Raw genomic sequence first — 21327 nt, 5'->3', positions numbered from 1 at the left:
ATTTATTAGATTGTGTGCCACTAAGGCGTCGGAGCAGTGGTTGTGATGACTCACATTCTGAAAAGGTTAAAAACCTTCGGTTTGAGTGAATAATTTTATGATTGGTTTCTTTAGTGTTGCCATTGCAATATGTTTGAAATATACTGAATCTTGGGTGCTTCGCAGGTTTCTTATACTGCATAAGAGATACCAATATCATGTGTTTTGAATGCTTAAAAATATATATGTTGCAGGACTTGATATTGCGGCTGTAACAACGTAGTTACCAAATACTGTAGCATAAATAAATAATGCGAAACTTCGTACTATCTTTAAATAATTGCAGGATATAAGCTTCAAAATCAAGAAGACTGTGGGAGTGTGACAAGATTTCGTGTATGTGATGTGATTCTGCTTACATTCTTCCTATTATCTATTCCTAGCCAAACTACGAATTCGAATACTCTATGTGTGTAATTGAATTATTAGAGACTATTTAAAAATTGTTCGTGTTGAATATTTAATTCTATCTAGTCTATCTCACACTGTTTAGACAGTTCGAAAAGATGTCCAGATACAAACATCTAAGTACAATTTTGGTAAACATTTTTGGAATTCAGTGATCAATTAATCTAAATAAAACATCTAAGTGACGGAACACTTTTGACATTGACTGCATCTTACATTGAGTATGAGGCAGTGTGTAATGAAAATGTTAAAGTCGTTCATAATAATGTAACTACATATTCCTGTGTACCGTAAACGGGCAGACACTTGCAGAGATCATTAAGACAGAGAGTGGTGTCAAGCGTGATGAATGAAGTCTTGAGACCCTATCTTTACTAACATTAGCTTGTGATGAGGATCTATTACGTTCTTTTATCTTCTTTATGTCCACAAGAGGCTGATGGCATATTGAGAGGCTGCATGACGCAAGGCATGGTCTCACTTCAAGGCTGTATGCAAACGCTAATCGAAACAATAGTGGTATTAGCAGTAGCCATCATCTCTCCTTATTCGAAAATAAATATGTCATTGCTACTCTGTAGCATAGGAGAAAGACGCCATCTGACATGAGACTCAACAGTAACAGGTTGAATTAATTTATTCAAGATACATGAAGCCGTGAGTAACTAATAAATCTCATCATTGGTAAACGAAGCACAAATTGTGGAAGGTCCTTTCCAAGGCAACTATTACAGATGTGTATGTGCTATAGACGTAATTAACCTCTCTAAGAAACTTCCTGGCAGATTAAAACTGTGTGCCTGACCGAGACTCGAACTCGGACCTTTGCCTTTAGCGGGCAAGTGATCTACGAACTTTTTTTTTCTACCAACGTATTTGTCTTTTTTTAAAGTTGCAGGTAAGGAGAAAACAAATAAAAACCTCTTGTGTATGAAAAGAAAAGACGACATTCTTCATAAAATAACACAATATCCTTTAAAAACGTAAAACATAAAGGGTAGCTATATTTCCGCCACGGCCTCCTTAGAAGAGGAGGAGAAAAGAGAAGTTAAATAAAATCGGAATACTTTCCGCGCCATGCTCCACTTTGGCGCGCTATCAGAACAAAATGCATTCTATCATTGACCATTAAAGGGGAACCTGGGATTGTCCAGTCTTGGCTGGCACAGTTCGTTGAGATTCCAGCTTTGAGGCGGGTTGGTGAAAATACTCTGTAAATAGTTGGCGAAAGTGGCCCGATAGTGTCGATGTCGGCGAAGGGTGTGGTAGCCGGCCGGTGTGGCCGTGCGGTTCTAAGCGCTTCAGTTTGGAACCGCGTGACTGCTACGGTCGCAGGTTCGAATCCTGCCTCGGGCATGGAAGTGTGTGCTGTCCTTAGGTTAGTTATGTTTAATTAGTTCTAAGTTCTAGGCGACTAATGACCTCAGAAGTTAAGTCGCATAGTGCTCAGAGTCATTTGAACCATTTGAAGGGTGTGGTGATGTGCTTGGAGGCGTGTCCAAAAGTCCGCCTGATCGACGATGTCGTCCCGGAAGAGGTAGTTGACAGCCATGCCACTGATCCATGTGATGGCGTGCCACGTAGCCGATGGGAAGTAGGTCGAGTCGGGACATACCATCATGGTAGGAGAATCGTGATGTGGGGGTACTCGGAGGTAGAAAGCCACAATCTTCTGTGCGAGGGTCCAGACAGCTGCTGGTGGTCCACACTCAAAACGATGTAAATCTGTATCTTCGACATTACACTTGAGGCACAGGGGTGAGTCCACCAGTGCGACACGACTCAGTTTCTGTTTTGTAGTATACTTGCCGTTGACGTAGAGGTGGTGTCAGTGGTGTGATATGGTTGGTGGATCGCTTTCCAAACTATAGGCCATGAAACTTGGGGGTGACGTGTTTCGACGGGGTTGCGGGGTGGAGACTTTCGGAGAAGTCAATAGATGTCGCGGGTGGTCGTCTTCCTGGTCCTGGGGAGCTCGGTGCATATGTAGCTACATTCCAAAAAGATATGGCCGATATGTGACATCGGAGGTGTGATGTGTGCCAGAGACGTCGGTGGGCGTCTCGAAACATGTGCGAGCTCAGTGGTCAACATTCCAGTAAAACTAGCATTTTGGCTTTTCCATAACCGGAGCATAGTATTGGTGTAAACTTCCGTAGTCCTGGCTCTCACATTAACCAGATCGAGGCCACCGTCCCGCTTCGGTAAGGTGATTGCTTCATACTGGACTTTGAAGATGTGTCCAGAACAAATAAAATAGCCGAAAGCCGCCTGTAATCTGGCCGCCATTGTCGCAGTGATGGGCAGAATCTGCGCTATATGGGGTATCCGGGCTGCCAGATGGGTATTGACGAAGGTGACTCTCTGGCACATATTCAGCGGGCGTAGTATGAGATTTTGTATGTTGGTCCGGATGCGTTGCAGTAGCGCCCGTAAATTGATCGCCGTGGTGCGGCGAGTGTCTCGCATGTACACCAATCCGAGGCAACGAAGGGTGTCCACCAGTTGAAATGGGGCTACGCTGTCTGCTGGAAGGCCGCGGCCGATCTTCATGGCGCATGATTTTGCCACGTTCATAGCGCTCCCTGCCCCTGCACTGTAACGGGTAATCCACTGCATCGCAGCTTGTACGTTGGCCGCTGATCGTACGACGAGGGCCAAGTCGTCCGCGCACTCGGCTGCGGAACATATGATCCCGGAGTGGAATACCTGTCAAACGTCGCCGTAATCCGCAAATGAGTGGTTCCATTGCAATGGCATAAAGCACCGTCGACAAAGGGCAACCCTGCCGTACTGAGCGTTCAATCCGTATAGGTTCTGTAAGTCTGCCGTTGACGAGAAGTCTGGACGTTGCTCCACGAAGGAGTCGCATAATCACTTGAGTGAACGTCGGGGGAATTGCCATTCGGTCCATCACTGCGTTGAGGAATGCATGATTGACGCGGTCAAACGCTTGTTTGAAGTCGATGAAGATTGAAGCACCTGGCAGTCGCGAGTGTGTTGCCACAGCGATCACATCTCGATATTCACTGAGGGCTGTCTGTATATTACGATCGCCGCCTAAGGATGTTTGTTCGCGGGATACAATGTCTCGTAAGACATGTTTGAGTCGCACTGCTAGAAGGCGTGTGAAAATCTTGAAGTCAGAATTGAGTAACGTGATTGGCCGATAACTGTCGAGTCGTGTTCCTCCTGCGGGATTCGGGACTGGTACAAGTAAGCCTTCCATGAACATTGGTGGCGGGTTCGCCGAACCGGACAAAAGTTCCCAGTACAGGACCCTCCATCGTGGCAACATCAAATCTTGGAAGGTTCTGTAAAATTCGAGAGGTAAACCATCCGGTCCGGGAGATCGATTCAGAGACCCTTTGGCCACAGCGCCTTGGACGTCGTCGGTGGTCACTTCAGAAGTGAGGAGGGCTGCAGCAGCTGCGTTTAGAGAACCAAATGTCTCCTGGGCATCCTCAGCAATGGCCTCTGCACCGGCAGGTACTTCTTGATAGAAAAGTCTAAAGTGCGTTGTGAATGCATCCGCAATGGTAGGTTGCGATGTCAGTCGTCGTCCATCAGGTAGGTCTAAAGTTGACATTAAAGCCTGTCTGCGTCGACGAACATTTTGAACAATATGATGCATAGAAGGTTCTTCACCATTAATCCTATCTTGGCTGCGTGCTCGTACAATGGCTCCCTCTAGACGGCATCTCGTCAAGGTTAAAATCTTTGCCTTGATGCGTTGAGCTTCTTTTAGACGATCCGGGGATGGAGGCTGATCCATGAGTTCACGAAGAGCGCTATTGTAGAAATCAGCTGTGTGGTGATTCCACCTGGCTTTGGCTATGCCATAGTGTGTCAATGTGCGTCGGATGGCCGGTTTGGCGCACAGTAACCACCACTGCAGTGTGGTCTCGTAACGCATAATGCGTTGAACACAGGTGTGCCACGTGTCGGTGACTGGTTGTCGAAATTCAGGGTCCCGCAGTAGCGTGACATTGAGTTTCGAAGGTCCTGCGCTGCGCCATATAGATTGTCGACGTAGGTTCATGGTACAGATCTAGATGTCATGATCCGAAAAGGCAGACGGCCAACGTTCCGCGTCGAGGAGAACTGATTTCAGAACATCAGGGACGCATATTCTATCAAGTCGGCTGGCGGAGTGGCTCGTGATGTGTGTATACCCCGGGCGGTCGCCGTGTACCTCTCGCCAAGTATCGAGGAGACGAAGACGGTGGACGAGGAAGCGAAGTTCCGGACATGTGGTGAAATGGGGGTGTTGGTCTGTGCGCTCGAGAACACAGCTGAAATCCCCACCTACGATGAGATGATCGTATCGGCCGAGGAGTAAAGGCGTGATATCTTCTGCGCAGAACTGGGAGCGATCCCTCCGTTTATCAGTGCCCGATGGGGCGTAGAGATTTGTGATTTTGAGTCCTCCAACTGTTATGGCCACCCCTCGCGCCGTTGGGAGGTATGCGACATCGGAAACTGCAATCCCTTCTCGTAGGAGGATGGCTGCGCCTCTGTGTTCCATAGCTGCAGGGGCGGCGTACGTCTCATATCCATAACACCCAGTCCAAGTTGCCGTCCTCAGTTCTTGTAACAGGGCGATGTCGATGTCCGCTGCTCTTAGCGTGTCACGGAGCAGTTGAAGTTTAACGTGGGAGCCGATATTATTAGTATTGATAGTAGCTATTCGGTACGCCTGATGGGAGATCCGTGCTGCCGATAGGTTCGGTGCTGGTGAAGATTGTCGTAGTGGATGCGTGAAGTCCATATAAGTCGCAGGAGTCGCCGTAGAAACTTCCCCCATTTTAGTGTTGGTCTAACGGAGGAACAGATCTCATTTCCGCATCAGATGGAGGTGGGAAATCTGTGTCATCCGCCCATGAAAAATGTCTGACAGGTTTGACATCAGCGAGAGGTGGCAGTGGTGGTCGAGTCGGCTCAATTGCGTCGGTGACAACAGGCATGCTATGTTCCGTGGCTTCTGTGCGCAGGACTTGCGCACGATCTCTGTTGGACGGTTCACCGTCTTGTGGATGACGCGTCTGCGTGGCAGAGGAGAAAGTGTTATCGTGTTCTCCGTCAGAGTGATGTTCCATCTCTTCGTCCTGCGGAAGGGGCTCAATGGTCGATTCTGATGTCTTGCGTCGTTTTTTTTCGTCGTTTGGGCGACTTCTGCTTTCGGCAATGAGTTTCGGTGTTTGAGGAAGGAAGAGATTCACGTCGTTCCGGTACAAAAGCCGCGGGTGTTATGATGCGGTCGTCATTCTCCAGAACAGTCTCGTTAGTATCCTTGTGATCTTATAGCGTGGGCGTGTCCGGCTGTTGGACATGTTCACGGACGGCATCGCCGGTGTCAAGGTGATGGGACGCCTCCGGGTGTATAGGACCAGAGAGACGCTTATGAACAGCGTCTTGTGAGGGCTGGACGTGCAGTGTCGCCGCATGGGTGATTGGAAGGGTGATTGTGGTTCTGTTGGTGTTCGTCGTGCCTTAGTTTTGTGATGCGTCGTTGCAGGCATTCGTTACGGACGTGGCCTTCTTTGCCACAACCGGAACATGTTCGAGGTTGTCCGTCGTAAATGACCATCGTACGGCAGCCGCCGATAAAAATGTACGATGGAACGTGCCGTTTGAGATCGATTCGGACTTGTCTCACACCATTAAGCACCAGATACGTGGTAAACTGTGCCCATGTCTCGGCTACGTGGCTCTGGACTTTTCCGAACGGGCTTAGCGCCGCGATGACTTCATCGTCATTCACCTCGAAAGCCAGTTCGAATACACGGATCGTACGAAGGCCAAGTTCTGCATGGTCGACATCCACAGGCCCAACGTTTCTGTCGGAGTGCCGAAATTTTAGTCCATGTCGTGTCCTTTGAATAATCTTATTGCAGGCAGCGTCGGATGTCATCTTAACATAAACGACGCTGCTAATGATCTATAGGTGAATGCCGATGAGTTCGTCACGGGGGATCTTCACTCCTTCGCGTAGGAAGCGTTCGACGGCAAGTGCTTTGGGTCGTGCGTATTCATTTGAGAAGGTGAACTTAAGAGTGTTCTTCCTGTAAGAGTTGGCCACTAGAGCTTGTTCGACTGAGAAGCCCGGTGACGAGGAAGTAAACATAACACTCCGCGCGCGCAGCGGCGTGGACGGCCGAGCGCGGTGCGCACTGCTGCCCTGCCGAACGCAGACTGCAAGATACATGAGGCCGTGAGTAACATAATAAATCTCATCCTTGGTAAACGACGCACAAATTCTGGAAGGTCCTTTCCAAAGCAACTACTACAGATGTGTATGTGCTGTAGACATAATTAACCTCTCCAAGAAACTTCCTGGCAGATTAAAACTGTGTGCCGGACCGAGACTCGAACTCGGGACCTTCGCCTATAGCGGGCAAGTGCTCTACCAACTGAGCTACCCATGCACGACTCACGCACCGTCCTCACAGCTTTACTTCTGCCAGTACCTCGTCTCCTACCTTCCAATAATCTGCCAGGAAGTTTCATATCAGCGCACACTCCGCTGCAGAGTGAAAATCTCATTCTGGGAACCTTTCTAAGCTTTATTAGGGATGGTAAAATCCCGGTGACCAACCACGAGAAAGTTTTTGAAAATAGTAAAAGTTTTATCGGTGTGGACCAGTACTGGAACGGTGAACATGCTTTGGATCGTGGTAGGTCACCTCAGGCATGTGTTAGGTTTGGTTTTTATTTTGAAATAAAACGTTTTCTTTCTACAGCAGGTATTAAGATCATGGCTGCGATAACCACGACAGGGGAGCTGGATCTGCTAACTACACACCGTCAGGTTACAAAAGATGACGTTAAAACTTAAGTTAACGCTCAGAAACCGCATGAAGTACAATTCAAGTGTGTTTACCATTAAAATAGTCGAGCCGCTCGGCGATAATAGAATATTACCTCTATCTAAAGCGACAGAAATAAGAACAACAATATAGGTGCTTTTCCGGGTTAGAAAATAAATTTTGTTACTATGTATAAATGATAAAGGAACCACCAGTCTCCTTCCGTGATCTCTAACTTCACTGTGATTTTAGTGTCAGCCGGTGATCGTATCGTGGATCAATATTTTTCACACATCTTCAATTTTTGTAGTCCTGTCTTCTTCAGTTGCATGTAATATTACGGTATACTGATAATTTTTACTTTATGGACCGTCTGACGACAACTGAATGAAAGACAATTTTCGTGCCATATGCGTTTCGCCTTTTTCTGCAAGGTATCTTCAGCGGCCTGGAATATCTACATATTTTTGCTATTTAATTTATATTTTAGTCAATGAACCTATAGTTTATAAACAGTTCTGGTGGTTGGTTTTTGTTATTATGCAGTAATATTTTGAACTGTGCTTACAGGATGCGTGGACGATTTTCTGCATATTACGCTCCTGTTGCATTTTTGGTGTTGTTCCTCTTGGCATTTAAAATAGGACGGATTCTCAGCAGACACAAAGTAAAATTGATTTTTCGTCCTCCACTCAAGACAACTGCACTCGTGGGCTCCGTCAAAGATGATTTGCTGCTCCGAAAATTTGGAGTTTACGAAATTCTGTGTGAATGTGGCCTTTCTTACATTGGACAAACAACTCGTACTGTCCAAGAAAGATGCACAGAACACCGGAGGTACACACGACTTTTACTACCTAACAAGTCGGCAGTAGCATAACACTGTATTGACGCTGGTCACAGTATGTTGTATGACAACGTCGAGATTTTGGCAACTACATCATCTTTTTGGGACTCGATAGTCAAGGACGCAATTCAAATTCGCTTGACGTCGAATTTCATTAATAGAGATAATGGTTTCAACCTTGATAACTCATGGAATCTGGCACATGCTGTAATAAACTCACAAAGATCCCGTCACTGTGCTGCTTACAATTATATATCGACATGCCAACACAGATCGACTGCGGAGTCATAGATGTACTCGCACATAGTGCACGTCTCTGCCGCCGACCAACGCCTCTGGCTCATTTGCATCTGTGGCCGCATGCACAGTGGCGCGGTACACGAGTATAAAGGGACGCAGCGAGCACGGGAGCGGCAGTCTTGCGACTCACTCTGAAGGTGGCTGAACGTTATACGGCCGAAATATTAGAAGAAGAAGGAGAATTCTTTGCGGCTGCGCACCCGAAACTTAATGGAACGTCGTTATTAATGTTGTCCTCCTTCTCATGGCACAGCGAACAGTCGTTTTCGAGCTGGAAATGTGTGGAATAAACGCACCAATGAAAAGGCTTGTCTCATTGAAGCCTTTTGTGCCACCTGCTACGTACTTTTCTTTCAGATTCTGTGCAGCAATGTGTGTGTGAAACGTTTCCGTCGGGCTCCCATAAGAAAACCACATGATTTCAACATTGGAACTCAGCGTTCTGGCCTCCATCGCAGACGCGTGAAAAGGAGGGATGAAATGAGGGTAAGAGGCGGATTTGTGTACCTTCTCTTTGTATGATTGGTCCACTGTGGCGTTGGGCAGAATTGTGGTGAAAGTATATTCCCAATTTGACATCATTAACCTACGTTATACATCACATCAACTTCTGAGCTCTGGCCTTTTTTGCGTTTAAACCTTACTGTCTGGGGCGTCGCCATACCGTTAGGTCAAAGAGAGCCACACTTCTGTATCATTATAGAGGAACGTTGTAGCCATCTTTGCTCCAAATTTCGAACTCCTGCGTCGCGAAGGGAGACAATTGCGGGGTTTCAGAAAAGCGCCCCTTTCTCTGTGTTGCACAGTACGGTTTGGATGACCCACACAACCACGCAATATCTACACCATCTATGACTCGAATATACTGCGCTCAGTTTGATATCTAGTTTTATTTATCGTCGGTTGTGTGGAGTAAACAAAGCAAGGCTCCTGCAGATATCCGTTTCTACCTCCATTTTTTCATAAAATCTTTTAAGCAGCTGTTGCTTAATTTTCGGTGAAACAGCAGTTTGTTGTCATCCCGATTTCCCAACGATTGCATTTAAAGAATTAATTTACTGTACGTATATTTAAAAACAAAGAAACATCAACAGTCCGTGGCATGAAATTCACTGGTTTTGACACACAAATCCCCGACTTTGACACATCCTTCACAGAATTCGACAACTAATTGAATGCCAGTATGCAGAGACAAGTGGTAAAATAACATCAGTAGTAAACGATGATTTATAAAAGGGAATAAACCATTCTGACATTACAAGTGCAGAAAACCTGTGTACTTATATGTCCGAAAAACGACATTTATTCGTTTTAAAATAGTACTTTTTATTATGTATGAAAACTAAATAACAATCTGTTTGTTTTTAAGCCATATACGTTTCATATCAACCTGTTTACCAAGCATCATTTGTGGTGAATTTTAGGATGTTGTTTACACTAGCGCAAATCCAAATAACGCACTCAGGATGTAAGGGGTGACAGTAAACATGAAAACTGTTAAAAGAAATATGTACAGTAACAGGTTCTTCCGACGCTTGGTACAAACGATTAGGATAACACTGTGAATGTTCTCCAGAATTAATTTACTTATACAACATATGCTAATTTTTGTCTATAGGTTGCTGTTTTCTTATTATTTCATGATATTCTTAACAACCCTGTCACATTGTCTAATTACAAATATTATTCATTAACCGGCAAAAAAAAAAGATTCACTACCATTTCTGTCCAAGAGAAATAGGCACAGAAATTATTTGTTTACTTTCCAGGACATAGCTTACAGAACAACAGGGCCTAAATTGTTTGTTGTTGAAGTCAATAGTTAAAAGTCATACCCATCTTATTTCTCTTGATGTCGATATAGATGTTATTGCTCGCTGTGTTGTTCTCCATCTCTGTGGCGGGACGTAATTGAGATGTGGGGACATTTTATGGAGGGCATGTAATATGGTGAACCTCTGTCAAGGAAGTCTGGTATGAATTACAAAAATATTTTGTCCAACCCATGTAGTTTAACTGGAATGATATTTACACAGAAATTATTGTTTAAATCATGAACACATTTTGTAAACTATAGTTTTTTAGGATACTGAATATAGGTTTTTATATCACATCTTTAATGATTTCTGTTTGTTGAGAATAATGTTAGTTGTTGGTAACTGGTGTAGTCCACCTGAGCCAATTAAAGCTTTCACATGACAGGCGAGAATGTGTATGAAATTTAAGTATATAAAATGAAATAAAATAATAAATGAAATCGAATACGGATCCTCAAACATCAAGATAGATTCACAAACTAACATAGAGAACAAATGTTTTCCGACAGCTAAGAAATATCATAAGATCAAGAACTGTATCAAGATGTACGTTAGACTCAAGTGGAAAGTGAATTACTGAGCTCAGCCATATGCGGATATTGAAACAATTCAGTGGGGACAAGTGAAAATTTGTGTGGGATCAGTACTCGAATCCTGATTTCTTACATGATATGAGCAGTTGCCTTGACTGCCTCGTTACCCGAGCACGACTCCCATCCAACTCAAATCTCAACTTGTTGCACACTGTTTCCATAGTGCCTTCTGTCCTTGACCCCATTGTTCGTGGTCCTTTTGCTGGATTTCTGCTAAAGGCCGAACTTTGGGTGCATCCACACTGAATGTTTATTATGAATCGCAATCATAGTGTAGATATTACTGTTGTGTGTCTAATATCTGTTCTTTCAGAGATGTCCGAAATAGCAGTCATCACACATACAGTTCGCAGATCGTGATCTAGTGGCTAGCGTTGATGCTTGTGGATCCCAGGGGTCCTGGTTCGATTCCCGGCTGGGTTGGGGATTTTATCTGCCTGGGGACAGGGTATTTGTGTGGTGCTCATCATTTCAACATCATCATTCGTGACTGTGGCTGAATTGGATTGTTAAAAAAATAGGACTGTGTAAAAAAAATTGGGACTTCGTGTTGGCGCTGATGACCTCGCAGTTGAGCGCCGCACAAACCAAGCATCATCGTCGTCAGACATACAGAGTGATTAAGCTGTCCATACCTAAGAATTTTATGTAACGTTTAACGGATTGAAATGCTAAGCATTTTTGTATTCTTTCTCTCGCTACATGCAAACTATTAGTCCTAGAGAATAAATGAACAGGATCTTTTTGTACGAAATTTTTGTGCTGGGATACGTTATCGTTACAAGCCATAGTTTTGGAATTACTCAAGAAGAACGTATAAAAGTATATACGAAGACAGTAACTTGTTCTCGAAAGAACAGTTACTGTTGATGACCGTGCAGCTTTTCCCTGGAATAAACGATGACTAACTGACAACCTCAGCTTTCGCGAACAAGTTACTGTCTTCGTATATATAGTTAAAGGCTACCCAGCCATTGACCTTCGTCTGTGCGAATGCGCACAGGTTGCCCAAACTCTTACGGGAATCGCCAAAGCGTGCGCGAGTAATGTCTATAAGGTACAATACATATGGAGTATTGTGGACAGTTGGGAATGTGAGTCTCACGGGAAGCGTGCAAGGGATAAGTCCCTGCAGTCGCGCTATTCGTCTATGTCCTCGATGGCTCAGATGGATAGAGCATCTGCCATGTAAGCAGGAGATCCCGGGTTCGAGTCGGGGCACACATTTTCAGCTGTCCACATCAAGGTATATCAACAACACGTTTCGGCAGCTGAAGTTGTCAGTTAGTCATCGTTTACGCATAAAAGTGATCTTCAAACGCGAAAACGGTTGCCTACAGCGAAATTGTGTCCCAGTATAAAATTTAACTATATTAAATTTGCTACAAAAAAAGTCCCATTCTTTTTTGCTGTAGGACAAATAATTCCCATGCAGCAAGCGAGAGAATGTGAAAACCTCGCATGTGATTGTTGGGGGAGTTGCACGTTGCATAAAACCTATAGGTAGGTGCAGCTGAGTCTTCTTGTATAACAGTAAGGTTAGACACACTCTTATCGCTATCCATTACAGCACAGGAAATACGAAGGTGAGGGCCCATTTCCACTTGTTTTGTGCAACGTCGTCCACCTTCATATCTTTCAACGATAAAAGTAAGGACAGAGTTATAAATATGTGTTTTATAGGAAAATTAAGATTTTTAAACCTGTCCTTTATTCTTTCCTTTAAATCATCACAGAGGGAGGTGTGTAAGTCTATAAAATCCTCATTAATGTTTCATATTTAATGCTTTGAAATGTTTTATCTATACATTATATTTAAAATCTTAGAAGGCCTTTAATAGCACTACAGGAGATTCAGACAAATGAAATTTCTTAAAATTTTAATAGAAAAGCCAGCATGGATATTGGGCATTGATAAATGACAGTGAACTGACAGTTCTTTTGAGACTTCTTACTGAGTAACTACGAGATATGGTATGTTATAGATATTTTTTACTGTAAGCACATAAAAATTGTGTCTCAGTGACGGATTAGGTATGCAGAAAGCAATGACACATATGCAAGTGACACCATGCAGTTTTGTAATATTGTGAAAACAACACTAGAGCCGAGTTGTCATTATTTTTGTTGTTTAACATACCTGAAAATGAGCAACGTTGCCCAAATGAGGGCATGAAATCCATTGATTGACATGCAGATAATCAGCATATTTTGTATAACTAAAGAATGTGGATAACTCCTAGCGATGATTTTATATCCAGATTAGATGCCGGCCGCGGTGGTCTCGCGGCTCTAGGCGCGCAGTCCGGAACCGTGCGACTGCTACGGTTGCAGGTTCGAATCCTGCCTCGGGCATGGATGTGTGTGATGTCCTTAGGTTAGTTAGGTTTAAGTAGTTCTAAGTTCTAGGGGACTGATGACCACAGCAGTTGAGACCCATAGTGCTCAGAGCCATTTGAACCAGATTAGATAAATTAATTTATTCTTAGATTATACGGAGGATAAATAGTTGACAAAGTATATTAATGCTGTAGATCATCTAAAGTTTTGTACTTTTACTTTATAAACATGTATGATGTTGTACAGTATTTTGGTGGGACTGCTGTATTCTTTCATGTTAGGTGATTTATGTCATTTCATTGTCATTCATAATTTTGTCACGCTCACTAGGCTGTTATCTATGATTTAATGTTCTGTTTCATGGAGTGTACTTGTTGTATGAATGTAGAGGCATTAAGGGGACATGCCCCTGAACGGGCTGCATTTTTAGCATTATCTTGACCCTCATAGTGCAACTGATCTATAAATGAGAGATAGCTCAAAATTCTTATACACGATTAGGATCGTTTGTCAAAGCATTTCCCAAAACATTATTCAGATATTTATTATATTTAGATACTGACAGCAATAATTATAATAGTATAAAAGTGGAACACTATTTATCTACATACCATTTTCTTTGGAACCATTGACTTGTAAAAGGAGTCAGAGTGCAGGCAGCATTCGCATAAGTGTTTTATGCCTCGAATTTCCTTCCCTTCTGTGGAAAGGACTAGTAATATATTTTACTACAACAAAAATATTTAAAAATGTAGCTCAAATATCACCGACATCATCATCACACTATAAATTTTGCAGGAAATAGTAGGTGAGGGAGGCAGAGGAGGTCAATCCAAATATCTGTACCAATTTTTGTGAGTTGAACTTCAGTAATTTAGGAGAAAAGTGTACCTGAACGATGAAAATTCAAGTTTTCGGTAAATCGCAAGAGAAACTTATCACTGTGCTAGTTTAGAACACTCCAGCTGCATACTCCAGTTGTCCTCTTGTTTCCTTCTCCTCCATGCTCATTCTCTTCATTCATTTCTTTACCCTTGACTCTTTGGTAGCAGCTTCTGCAGCTGTCTCTGCTTCGGTTACCAGCCACTTATCAATAGCAGTTACAGCTGAAGCTATATTCCTTCCCCTCTGGATGTTCAATTTCTTCCTAACATTGATCCTTGAAATTTCACCATCACTGAATGTTGATATTGCATCCATTACACCAATATTCATTACTGTCAGCCCAACAAATACAGTTTTAGGTATTCTCTCCAGTATACAGCTGTTGAAGGTGTCATTTGCATTCTGAGGGACCCCAGGGACCAAACGGGACGGCCGGTGTGGCCGAGCGGTTCTGGGCGCTACAGTCTGGATCCGCGCGACCGCTACGGTCGCAGGTTCGAATCCTGCCTCGGGCATGGATGTATGTGATGTCCTTAGGATAGTTAGGTTTAAGTAGTTCTAAGTTCTAGGGGACTGATGACCTCAGAAGTTAAGTCCCATAGTGCTCAGAACCATTTGAACCAATTTTTAAAAAAACAGGAGTTCGGGTAAGCTACTACAAACAACATAGTGAACGCATTATTGTGGCCAAGATAGACACGAATCCCACGCCTACAACATTAGTACAAGTCTATATGCCAGATGACGAAGAAATTGAAGAAATGTATGATGAGATAAAAGAAATTATTCAGATAGTGAAGGGAGACGAAAATTTAATAGTCATGGTAGTCTGGAATTCGATAGTAGGAAAAGGAAGAGAAGGAAACGTAATAGGTGAATATGGATTGGGGGTAAGAAATAAAAGAGGAAGCCGCCTGGTAGAATTTTGCACAGAGCACAACTTAATCATTGCTAACACTTGATTCAAGAATCATAGAAGTTGTATACTTTGCCAAAATAGACTTTTATTTGCCAGATCCCTTTATATAGGCCTAATTGCTTCCATTACAGCAAGTGGTAAGGATTGCTTGTGGTTATATTGTATGCCTGTAGCATTGCTCAACCAATACTTGCATCACGAATCTTCCCCTTTTTGACACAAACCATGCTGTGGGATTTCATCTGTTGACACTCAGTGAAACCATATTGCCCAAACAGCTCGTCTCATGTTCTCCAAATATCCTACATTTCTCTTATTGCTAGTACATAATATTGAGTCAAAGAATCAATTTCACTTTTTGTAAGACGACCTGGACCGCCTGTGTGTTTTCTGCGTGACAGTTGATTTCGACTGAAAGCTTTACATAAGCTAAGCTAGCATTCTTTTTCGTATATGACCAACACATTCAGGCTGTTCTATCAGAGTGTACCCATATGGTCTCTCATTACAAACAGTGGTGTGTCCTTTATAGTCTCCATCGCCAAGGTAGCCTACATACCTCAAACCACGATCAACCTCTGATCTTCTAAAAATGTTTAGTACTCCTTTCATTTCTATGTTTCCACTTGGGCCATCAAAGTTCTTTACAGAAACATTGCTGCCAATAAATTTACTTGAACAACCCTGGCAGTGCTTTGTAAGACATTCATAATCTAATCTCGTACCAGTTTCAATACATGTGGCAGTTACAACCCCATTCAAAGAAGTATGACCTCTCTTCTACCAAGATCCATCAAAGGCTGCTACAATATCTGTATTCTCAGACAAGGCTGCTGCTATTTTCATTGAATGTCCATTTACACCACATAAGACATTATGTATTAATTTATTGTATCTGTCAAACCTCTGTGGAGGTGGAGGCAAATCACCACTGCACAAAAAGTCTGAGCAGCTCTCCTTCCCCTTCCAGTATATCGCATTGCATAAGCAACTGAATATTTACACTATAACGTCGACTATCAGTTACTTGCGATGTCATAGTATCACTGTGTATCTTACGCGAGTTACAGGCAACCACTAACCGATTTGAAAGATCCTTCCTTCGACAAAGTCCTGAGAAACGTCAATACTAACTTCACAATTGCAGTACTTATATTTCACAGCACTCTTCAAAAGTCTTTAGAGCGTATTTGGATTCACAATAAATTTTCATCGTTATTGCTGCTCACAATACTAATAGGCTTGTTCTTATTACATTCAGAAAGCGAAAGTTAACGTCTAGAAGCACTGCCTGTAGACACAGTTTTGTGGGCGACTTTTGAAACAACTGATGTGTACTATTCCGTTGTGTTTGGAGCTGGTTGCCGTGAAACTTTCGTTTGGGTCTAAATTTCCTTACTCTCGGCATTTGTAGCAAAGGAAACACACACACAGAAACAAAACAACACAAAATGACTAGAAAACCACACGTGTATGAGATTCCTAAATCATATATTCTCAGATCTTTGTTTACATTCGAACCGCAGCCTTCTAGACATGCCTGTACTTTGGTTACGGGAGTCAACGCCTTCTGCGATACACCTGTGTTAACGATCCGTAACTAACGACGGAAAAAACGTATTCTGACGCACTTAAAACTGACAGATGGGCGTGGCCCCTGTGCGACATTCGTTCAACCTCAGTTTCAGAACGAACGGAAAATGATAATGCCCATAAAGTATACATTTTTGAAATCAGCATCAAATGCTCTTTCCTACAGACCAAGACCATTCTTTTCAAATTTTTTTACATTTTCACAAGCATGTCCCCTTAATGTGTGTACACTGACACGTGTGTTGTGGTGCGATGCGGTGTCCAGCTCTGGAGGTTGAGGTCGCTCTGTTTGTGGTCGCAGTGCAGCGGCCAGACCGGCTCGAGCACCCGCTGCTTCGCCACGTCCAGCCTTCCGCGGCGCTCCAACGAGTCTCAGTGCCCCATGCTGACGCCGCGCTCGCGCTCCAAGAAGAAGGCGGCGTCGTCGTCGCCGGGGGCCCGGGCCGGGGGCGGCGGAGGCGGCGTCGTGGGGCTGGGCGCCTTCCGGTCGCGGCGCCGCAAGCCGCCCCCGGCGCTCCCGCTGCCGGTCACGCCCACGGGGGGCGGCGCCAACACCGCCGGCGGCTCGCTGCCGCCGCCGTCCGCCGGCTTCTCGTCGCAGTCGTCTCCGCCCCCGCGACAGACGCAGCAGCGCAGGCTGCGCTTCGCCCTCGCCAAAGAGAGAAAGGTAAGTTTCGTGTATGCGCTAGCTATAGATTGTCTCGGCTACAGATTAGGTCACAGCTACGGATTAGGTCACACAAAGCACAGACACATATTCAAGGAGAGATCCAAGTGGCGCCATACAGTCGAAAAAACGGAGTAAATATTTTACGGAGGAAGGCGAAATATCTTACAAATTTTTTCTCCATTTCTTTTAGTTTATCTTTTTTTTCCCTCTAAGCTGCATTTTTTAATTGGCTAATTGACCACTTACGATCACGCTACAACTTCAGTTTGTTCTCTTTGTACTGAGTTTAATCTGTTTCCAAATCTTCTTCATTACATCGCTAGGCTGTTGCCAATGTTAATCCGTCTTTGATCATCTGGCCTTTGTAGTCCTTCTTTCGACTTGAATCCCTTATAAACTTTGTATTTTGTTTTGAAACACGTCCCATTTTCCGACGTGTGCTTCCGGGGTATTACACCTCTGAAGGACTTTCCGAGTTCCTTTTCAGAGTGGAATGTCAAACGTTTTAATTGCCAAACATATTTGTAAGGGGATCAAAAAACAATCTATCTCTTTCTGTACTTACTATTATCTGAAAAAATGGGAAGATTTTTCTGATATCTTGTAATACATTGCAGCAGCCAAGATCCAGTTCCACTGTGAATCCTCTTCTCAAATACGGTAAGGTTTGGTTGTCTTTGTAAGCAGCTGGGAATCGCCCTGACTACTATCAAACGAACTGACAGATGCTACTATTCGGTGTGTTGGAAGAGCTCCCGAGAGTCGTGTACCTGTACGATAGGTACCTCATGCGCCATCCTCTCCAGTGGATCCTGTCTCCTCTGCAGAAAATACGGGACCTTTCATTACCCGTCCATTTGACATCGAGTGGCTCATCAGTGGTTGATCTAGACATCCTGTACAGGGAGGACGGGGACCAGGGATGACTCAGGGTGTTTTGTCGATCCCACTAACCAACATGTTTGAGGCGCTGTCTTTCTCTGAAATTTAAACTCACTCAGGGGGCTCACTTCACCTTTTGTGGGGAAACCTGTTTTGTCCGTGTCAGAATGAGGCAAATGCAAAAGGGTAGGGTTCCATTAAGCGTCCGCAGTTCAAACATACGGTGAATGATGGCACCCCTTAGGGAAATTGCAGCTAGGGACAGGAAAGGACACCTAGCGCACTCAGTGTGTAGGCCTAGGGGCCTTATTCAACATGCTGAAGGGCAAAGGGATGCAACCAACTGCAGATTGTGACGCACGTTGGAACAAATGTTGCCTTCTTCTTAGCTCCGAAGTCATGCTTGGGTCATTCCAGCGACTGGCAGAGGAGGTTGAGAAGACCAGTCTTGTGGGTGGAGTTTCAACGAAGCACACAATTTGCAGGATTTTTTCCAGAACTGATCGTGGCCGTTTGGTTGTGAGTCGAGTGTAAGGACTGGACCAGCGACATCGAAAGTTCTGTGAAAAGCTAGGCTGCGACTCCGTGTACTTGCGTCATATGGATGAGAACTGTAGGTAGTTTTGGTAGTAGTGGTAGTAGGTAGTTTTGTTAGTAGTGGGTGTAATAAGACAGCCAATGAAACTTTACTAAATGCCTTGTCAAAAAACGGCCTACAACAGATAATTAAGAAACCTAATCTATTCGGAAATATATTGGATCTCCCCATGAACCATAGACCTTGCCGTTGATGGGGAGGCTTGCGTGCCTCAGCGACACAGATAGCCGTACCGTATGCGCAACCACAACGGAGGGGTATCTGTTGAGAGGCCAGACAAACGTATGGTTCCTGAATAGGAGCAGCAGCCTTTCCAGTAGTTACAGGGGCAAGAGTCTGGATGATTGACTGATCTGGCCTTGTAACATTAACCAAAACGGCCTTGCTGTGCTGGTACTGCGAACGGCTGAAAGCAAGGGGAAACTACGGCCGTAATTTTTCCCGAGGGCATGCAGCTTTACTGTATGGATAAATGATGATGGCGTCTTCTTGGGTAAAATATTCCGGAGGTAAAATAGTCCCCCATTCGGATCTCCGGGCGGGGACTACTCAGGAGGACGTCGTTATCAGGAGAAAGAAAACTGGCGTTCTACGGATCGGAGCGTGGAATGTCAGATCCCTTAATCGGGCAGGTAGGTTAGAAAACTTAAAAAGGGAAATGGATAGGTAAAAGTTAGATATAGTAGGAATTAGCGAAGTTCGGTGGCAGGAGGAACAAGACTCTTGGTCAGGTGAATACAGGGTTATAAACACAAAATCAAATAGGAGTAATATAGGAGTAGGTTTAATAATGAATAAAAAAAACGGGACGGCCGGTGTGACCGAGCGGTTCTGGGCGCTACAGTCTGGATCCGCGCGACCGCTACGGTCGCAGGTTCGAATCCTGCCTCGGGCATGGATGTATGTGATGTCCTTAGGATAGTTAGGTTTAAGTAGTTCTAAGTTCTAGGGGACTGATGACCTCAGAAGTTAAGTCCCATAGTGCTCAGAACCATTTGAACCAATTTTTAAAAAAACAGGAGTTCGGGTAAGCTACTACAAACAACATAGTGAACGCATTATTGTGGCCAAGATAGACACGAATCCCACGCCTACAACATTAGTACAAGTCTATATGCCAGATGACGAAGAAATTGAAGAAATGTATGATGAGATAAAAGAAATTATTCAGATAGTGAAGGGAGACGAAAATTTAATAGTCAGGGTAGTCTGGAATTCGATAGTAGGAAAAGGAAGAGAAGGAAACGTAGTAGGTGAATATGGACTGGGGAAAAGAAATGGAAGAGGAAGCCGCCTGGTAGAATTTTGCACAGAGCACAACTTAATCATTGCTAACACTCGGTTCATGAATCATAGAAGTTGTATACATGGAAGAAGCCTGGAGATACTGACTGGTTTCAGATAGATTATATAATGGTAAGACAGAGATGTAGGAACCAGGTTTTAAATAATAACACATTTCCAGGGGCAGATGTGGACTCTGACCACAATCTATTGGTTATGAACCGAAGATTAAAACTGAAAAAATTGCAAAAAGGTGGGAATTTGAGGAGATAGGACCTGGATAACGTGAAAGAACCAGAGGTTGTAGTGAGTTTCACGAAGAGCATAAAGGAAGAATTGACAGGAATGGGGGAATGAAATACAGTAGAAGAAGAATGGGTAGCTTTGAGGGATGAAGTGGTGAGGGCAGCAGAGGATCAAGTAGGTAAAAAGACGAGGGCAAGTAGAAATCCTTGGGTGACAGAAGAAATACTGAATTTAATTGATGAAAGAAGAAAATGTGAAAATTACCTATCAGTTAAATAAGTCACAGCTACAAAATACTAACGCGAATTCTGTACAGACGAATGGAAAAACTGGTAGAAGCCGACCTCGGGGAAGATCAGTTTGGATTCCGTAGAAATATGGGAACACGTGAGGCAATACTGGCCCTACGACTTATCTTAGGATCTAGATTAAGATAATGCAAACCCACGTTTCTAGCATTTGTAGACTTGGAGAAAGATTTTGACAATGTTGACTGGAAAAATTTCTTTAAAATTCTGAAGGTGGCAGGGGTCCGATACAGGGAGCATAAGGCTATTTACAATTTGTGCAGAAACCAGATAGCAGTTATAAGAGCCGAGGGGCATGAAAGGGAATCAGTGGTTGGGAGGGGAGTGAGACAGGGTTGTAGCCTCTCCCCGATGTTATTCAATCTGTATATTGAGCAAGCAGGAAAGAAAACAAAAGAAAAGTTCGGAGTAGGTATTAAAATCCATGGAAAAGAAATAAAAACTTTAAGGTTCGCCGATGACTATGTAAATCTGTCAGAGACAGCAAAGGACTTGGAAGAGCAGTTGAACGGAATGGACAGTGTCTTGAAGGGAGGTTATAATATGAACATCAACAAAAGCAAAACGAGGATAATAGAATATAGTCGAATTAAGTCGGGTGATGCTGAGGGAATTAGATTAGGAAATGAGACACTTAAAGTAGTAAAGGGGTTTTGCTATTTGGGGAGGAAAGTAACTGATGATGGTCGAAGTAGAGAGGATGTAAAATGTAGACTGGCAATGGGAAGGAAAGCGTTTCTGAAGAAGAGAAATTTGTTAACATCGAGAATTCATTTAAATGTCAGGAAG

The 21327-nt window shown here is 43.8% G+C and overlaps 1 protein-coding gene across 1 annotated transcript in view; it reads left to right on the top strand.

Annotated features, from left to right (window-relative positions):
- The window catches only part of LOC126473742 (5-hydroxytryptamine receptor 1A-like), a 187950-nt gene that overhangs the window by 140005 nt on the left and 26618 nt on the right, over positions 1 to 21327 (top strand). The window contains exon 2 of the mRNA XM_050100990.1: positions 16852 to 17217. Coding sequence (XP_049956947.1) covers positions 16933 to 17217 — 285 coding nt within the window. The 5' untranslated portion in view covers positions 16852 to 16932. The remainder of the gene's footprint in view (positions 1 to 16851; positions 17218 to 21327) is intronic.

Source organism: Schistocerca serialis, chromosome 4 (assembly GCF_023864345.2).
Source record: "Schistocerca serialis cubense isolate TAMUIC-IGC-003099 chromosome 4, iqSchSeri2.2, whole genome shotgun sequence".
In the NCBI taxonomy this organism is placed as follows: domain Eukaryota; kingdom Metazoa; phylum Arthropoda; class Insecta; order Orthoptera; family Acrididae; genus Schistocerca; species Schistocerca serialis.
Note: the sequence above shows the minus strand (reverse complement) of the source record. Positions and strands in the feature narration are given on the sequence as shown.